Below are 6,000 nucleotides of genomic sequence, written 5' to 3'. Positions count from 1 at the left end.
GCAAGATGACAATGGGCTCAGTTTGAGGCAGGCTAAGTTTGAGGTACCCATGATCCATTTAGCATCTCAGGAGGAGATGCTAAATGAGGTCCTGGGCCCTATAGATGTGTGTGCTGGAGACTAAGACTCAGGGAATCTGATGGACAGAAGTGAGAACTGACCTGAGGAAAGGGATGAGCTGCTCTTTGGAGATCAGAACAGAGTTCCACCACTTATTAGCAATGACATCTTGGAAAGTCTGATGTCACCTTCCTGTTTTTTCATTGATATATTGATCCTGGCTGGGATGAGGGCAACAATCTCATAAGATAGGGGAAAGGAGGTTGGGGCACAGGTGAGCCAGAGATTTGGTCATCTGTTTTTCTCCTTCAACTAGGAAACAATGTCATTGGCTTTCTCCATGAAGAGACAGGAGTAATCAGCAGCGAGTTATAGTCTTTAACATCTCAGACTCAAGGAAACTGCTGCCCAGGGAAGCCGGCCGATCCCCAGACAGCTGAGCATTTTCACTGTCAGCTTCAACCTAACACAGCTTAATTTCAAAGAAAACTGAATTCAACTGCTATAGATTGACCTGGGCTAGGGTCTTATGTGGGGAAGCCTAATCTAATGTGGTTATGGAGAAAACTCTCTTGCTATGGACGGTGGGGCTCACAGAAGTTCAAAGAAAGGGGGAAACGTAGAAAAAATATCAGCACATAAAACGTGCGGCCAAAAAGTAGGTGATGGGGGTGTCCTTCTGTGTGTTGTGAATATATGCTTCTCTTATTGGTTGATGAATAAATGCTGATTGGCCAGTAGCCAGGTGGGAAGTATAGGCGGGGCTACCAGACTAGGAGAATTCTGGGAAGAGGAAGGCGGGGAGGAGCCACCAGGGAGACTCCGTGTAGCCACCAAAGTAATATAATACCGTAGCATTATGGGTAAGCCATAGCCTTGTGACAATACATAGTTTAATAGAAATGGGTTAAATAGTAAGCGAGAGCTAGTCAATAAGAAGCCTGAGCCATTGGCCAAAGAGTTTATAATTAATACAAGCCTCAGTGTGTTTATTTGGGACTAAACAGTCTATGGGACCAGGAGGGACAGAAACTCTGTCATCAAATAGCACCTAACGTGGGTCAACTATATCCACATAAATCCTGAGAGAGCTTGGGAAGGGATTCTAACTGAGAAGAACAGAGGCAAGCAAGGCTTCTTGGTAGCAGCATTTTCTCGGGTGGTCTGTTTGTTAGAGGTAAGCAGAGGCCCGTAGCTCCTTTAAGAGAGGCTTCCTGACTTAAGGTGGGGATCAGAAGCCAAGGTCTTCCATGACTTCGGGGGCAGACTGTAGCCTGGCCACCCTGGAGATGAGGGAGGATGACAAAATGTATAAAGCTGGCTTGGGGGGAACAGGATGAGGCTGTTACAAAGTGATGAGGGAACAATGGCTTCGGGCATGTGGAGCAGATCGCGCCTGTGGCACCTGGATTCTGTAGAGCTCCTGCAGAGGATGGAGTTCTGTTGGGTGTGGGGGCGGGGTTGTTATGTGACGAGCTGGCGACAAGGATGGGGGGCTGTTCTAGACATCAAGGAAGGTGAGGGAAGGGAGAGTTCCACTGGGCAGGTTGTCACCTCTCTGTGGTTATTTTCCTTCCGCAAGAGTGTGAATTCTTCCTCAAGAAGAATGAAAAGATGGAGTTCCCCTTTGGGTCCGTGGGAACTACGAACTTCCGACGGTTCACTCCGGAGTCGCTGGCAGAGATTGAGAAGCAAATCGCTGCCCATCGTGCAGCCAAGAAGGCCAGAGCTAAGCACGGGGAGCGGAAGGGCCAGGAAGAGAAGCCCAGGCCTCAGCTAGACTTGAAAGCCTGTAACCAGCTGCCCAGGTTCTATGGTGAGCTCCCGGCAGAACTCGTCGGGGAGCCCCTGGAGGATCTAGACCCATTCTACAGCACACACCGGGTAAGAGCTGCAACTGGGAATATACGCACTGTGCTCAGCTCCTGGCCAGCAGGCCTTAGTCCCACCCTCCCACCCACCCAGCCCAGGAAGTCCTCACCCCCGGGGGAAGTAGCTGTTTACTAAAGAATAAGCTGACAAAAGCAAGTCGAATGTAGCTCTCTCTGAATCTTTAAGAACTCTGTGATGGGGACAAAGGAAACCCAAATCCCCAAAGCTGACAGCTGCTGCAGAAACTTGCATGTAAAGTTGCTTGTTCCTGCAGGTAAGACCTATTCCAGGGCCTCCGGAGGGGTTAGCTCTCTTTGCAGGTCAAGAGTGGAGGTTCTGGAGTTGAGAGAGGGATACCTTAAGCCAGGGGATTCTAAAGTACGTTCTCAGAGACCCTGGTGTCTTCCAAGCTCTTACATGGGTCATTGAAGCCAATCCCGTCTTGAAATAATAGTTTGCTGTCATTGTCTTTCTTATATAGTCTTGTGAGCATGTAGTGGTAACCAAGGGAGCAATGTCAACAGCAGCCACAGAAGGGTGTGCCTATGCGCTCCTGGGTTTTAAAGTTTCTTAAGAACACAGCTGGTAAAAGGTGGTGGTGGCACACCTTTAATCCCAAATTGGGAGGCAGAGGCAGGTGGATCTCTGAGTTCATGGCCAGCCTGGTCTATAGAGCGAGTTCCAGGACAGCCAGGGCTGTTACACAGAGAAACGCTGTCTCAAGGGGAAAAAAAAGAATTTGGCATCTATTCTACTTTCCTTCCCTGTTGCTGTAATAAACTACTGTGACATAAGCAGCTTAAGACAGAAAATATTTATCAGCTCATCATTCCAGGCTGTACTCCATTCTGGTGGCAGTCATGGCAGCAGGAGCTCGAGGGAGCTAGTTACATCATGTCTGGAGACAAGAGTAAGGCGTGCATGAGTGTTAGTGCTCAGTGCTTTGACTGCTTTCACACAGTCCAGGATCTGGGGGTGGGGTACCACCCACACTGATGGGGTCTTCCTGTCTTGATTAACATGATAGCCCATGCCAACAGGTGAACCTCATCTAGAACATCATTCATTGAGACCCTTCCTGAGAAAGTCTAGCTGTGTCAAGTTGACAACACTGGCCATCACAGGATGTTTACATACATAAACGTGATGTGTGTGTGTGTGTGTGTGTGTGTGTGTGTGTGTGTGTGTGTGTGTGTGTTCCTTTGTTGTAACAAATTATCATGGAAAATAACCTTAAAGGGATAAAGGTTCGTTTCCGTGCATGGTTTCAGAGGTTTCTGTCCATCCATGCTTGCTTGGCCTTGTCACTTTGGGTGAAACAGTTCATCATGTAGCAAGCACACACAGAGGAAAAGCGCTCACCTTTTGGTGCCAGAAAGCCAAAAGAGAAAGAAGAAAGAGGAAGTGTCTGGGGCCTTGGTTCCCTTTAAGGGCAAACTTCTAGTTATCTAACTTCCTCTCCCTTGACAGCACATCTTTTAGACTTCGATTGTCTTATAGCATCACCACAGGCTGACAACCATGACTTCAATATGTGAGCTTTGAGAGCCAGCTAAGATCAAGACCGTGGCAATAACAGGAAGGTAGATAGATAGGTAGGTCAGTAGGTAGATGGAGAAATATATGATAGATGGATGATTGATGGATGAAATGTGGTAGCCAGACAGATGAGTTACATAGATATATACATACATAAATTTCTATCATCTGGATGCACACAAACACACATGAGCAAAGCAAAAAAGTATAAACATAATAAACTGGAGTCTTTAATGATTTTCTTAAAGAGGTTGAGAGCTGACAGAGGTGCCCATGACTGTTTCCTCTCCTGTCCTGCACTTTAGATGTTCTATGTAGCCAACACATGGTAAGTACATGCTTGGAAATGACAAGGAGCTAGAACAAGCCATTGCAAACATAGTTTGTAAAGGAGAATAAGACACAGAAATGTCTTTCTCCTTCCTCCCTCTTCCCAAGAACCCACCCCTCCTAAATGCACAGAGGAGGGAACCGAGAGATGGTTTAGAGCGAGATCCAGACAGTGGAAAGTGGGGGCTTCACTGGACTCGGGTCGTCTAGTCAGAAGTGAGGTAAATGTTGGGGCTGGGGAGATGACTCAGTGAAGCACTTGCTGAGCAAACACGGGGATCTGGTTTTCATCCCTAGAACACATGTGAACATGCTTGTAATCTCATGCCTGAGGAGGAAGAGGCAGAGGCAGGTGGATCCTGGGGGCTCACTGGCTGGTGAGCCTCATCTTCTTGGTGAGCTCCAGGCCAGTGAGAGACTCTGTCTCAAAAATAAAGAGGGTGGAAGGATTCTGAAGAATGACAATTGAGGTTGACCCCTACCCCCTCAACTCTCTCACACACACACACACACAGACACACAGACACATACACACACAGAGACACACACACACACACACACACAGACACACACAGAGAGACATACACACAGACACACACAGAGAGACACACACACACAGACACACACACAGACACAGGCACACATAGACACACACAGAGAGACATACACACAGACACACACAGAGAGACACACACACACAGACACACACACAGACACAGGCACACATAGACACACACATACACACACACACAGACACACAGAGGGAGACACACACACAGAGAGAGACACACACACACAGACACACACACAGACACAGGCACACATAGACACACACATACACACACACACAGACACACAGAGAGAGACACACACACACACAGACACACACACACAGACACACACACACACACACACACACACACACACACACACACACACACAATGAATTGAATGCAACTGAGATCAACCATCTGTAGTCAGAACTCTCCTGGGCATGCTGTGTACATTCAGCCCTTGAGTCAGCAGCCTGTCCATGAAGCATTCCCAGTGGGGTGGCTCTCCTTGGTACACAGTCAGCCATGGAGTCCAGATTCTCACGGAGAGAGCAAGGGTGTGGCCTCTGCTCCCACACCCTCTCTAACTCTCCACACCACTATAGAGGGTCAATGAGCTGTGGTTCTTCAAACAGGTCTTGCTCACAAGCCTCAGAGGAGGCCACCCAGGATCCCGTTTCTTACTATTGTCCACTTCTGCTTTTGTTGCAGACGTTCATGGTGCTGAACAAGGGCAGGACCATTTCCAGGTTCAGTGCCACTTGGGCCCTGTGGCTCTTCAGTCCCTTCAACCTGATCAGAAGAACAGCCATCAAAGTGTCCGTCCACTCGTATCCTTTGCACAGAGCCTCAGGCTCTGCCCATGCTGCCGTGCTTAGAGGTTATCAGGAGAGCCTCCCTCCAACTGAATCCCGAGACAGTGATGTCATCACACTGAAAACATTGTGTGTGTGTGTGTGTGTGTGTGTGTGTGTGTGTGTGTTAAATTCATCTTATCTATGTTGTATGTGTGTGCACACTTGTGTGTGCACAGGTGCCTGCAGAAGCCAGGAGAGAACTTCTGATCCCGAAAAGCTGGGCTTACAGATGTTTGTGAGCCACCGGATGTGGGCCTGGAAATCCAGACTCTAGCCTTCTGATAGAGCAGTAAGTGTTCTTAACCGCAGAGCCATCTTGTCAACTCCTTTAAGATTTTAGTGTTCCCGAGGACTCCCAAAATAGTCTCAAGACAGAAGAAATGTTCACACAGACCAGTGTGGCTCAGGTTCACTGCTAACTCACCGGGATACAGCTGTGGAAATACAACTTGAAAATTTTTTTTCTTGCTAAGCTCAGTTGATACAACATTTTCCTAGTCCTGCATGAGGTCCTAGGTTCAATCCCCAGGACCGTATAAACGATGCACGATGGTACATGGCTATAATCCCAGCATTCAGTATCAAACTAAATACTAGAGGATCATGATTCCACATCATTCTCAGCAATGGAATGACTTTGGTGCCAGTCTGGACTATGTGAAATCCCATCTAAACCCCAATGTCCTCTTTTACAAAATTTTTATTTATTTTTATTTTATGTGCATTGGTATTTTGCCTGCATGTATGTGTGAGGATGCCAGATTTCCTGGAACTAGTTGTGAGCTGCC

At 47.6% G+C, this 6,000-nt stretch overlaps 1 protein-coding gene across 2 annotated transcripts in view; it reads left to right on the top strand.

Annotated features, from left to right (window-relative positions):
* The first annotated feature begins 1,674 nt into the window (after positions 1-1,674).
* Positions 1,675-6,000, top strand: part of Scn10a (sodium voltage-gated channel alpha subunit 10) — a 100,194-nt gene continuing 95,868 nt past the window's right edge. For both annotated transcript variants that reach the window (XM_027415548.2, XM_027415546.2), the window contains exons 1-2: positions 1,675-1,944; positions 5,067-5,185. In XM_027415548.2, coding sequence (XP_027271349.1) covers positions 1,675-1,944; positions 5,067-5,185 — 389 coding nt within the window. The remainder of the gene's footprint in view (positions 1,945-5,066; positions 5,186-6,000) is intronic.

This window comes from Cricetulus griseus, chromosome 4 (genome assembly GCF_003668045.3).
Source record: "Cricetulus griseus strain 17A/GY chromosome 4, alternate assembly CriGri-PICRH-1.0, whole genome shotgun sequence".
Taxonomy (NCBI): Eukaryota; Metazoa; Chordata; class Mammalia; order Rodentia; family Cricetidae; genus Cricetulus; species Cricetulus griseus.
Note: the sequence above shows the minus strand (reverse complement) of the source record. Positions and strands in the feature narration are given on the sequence as shown.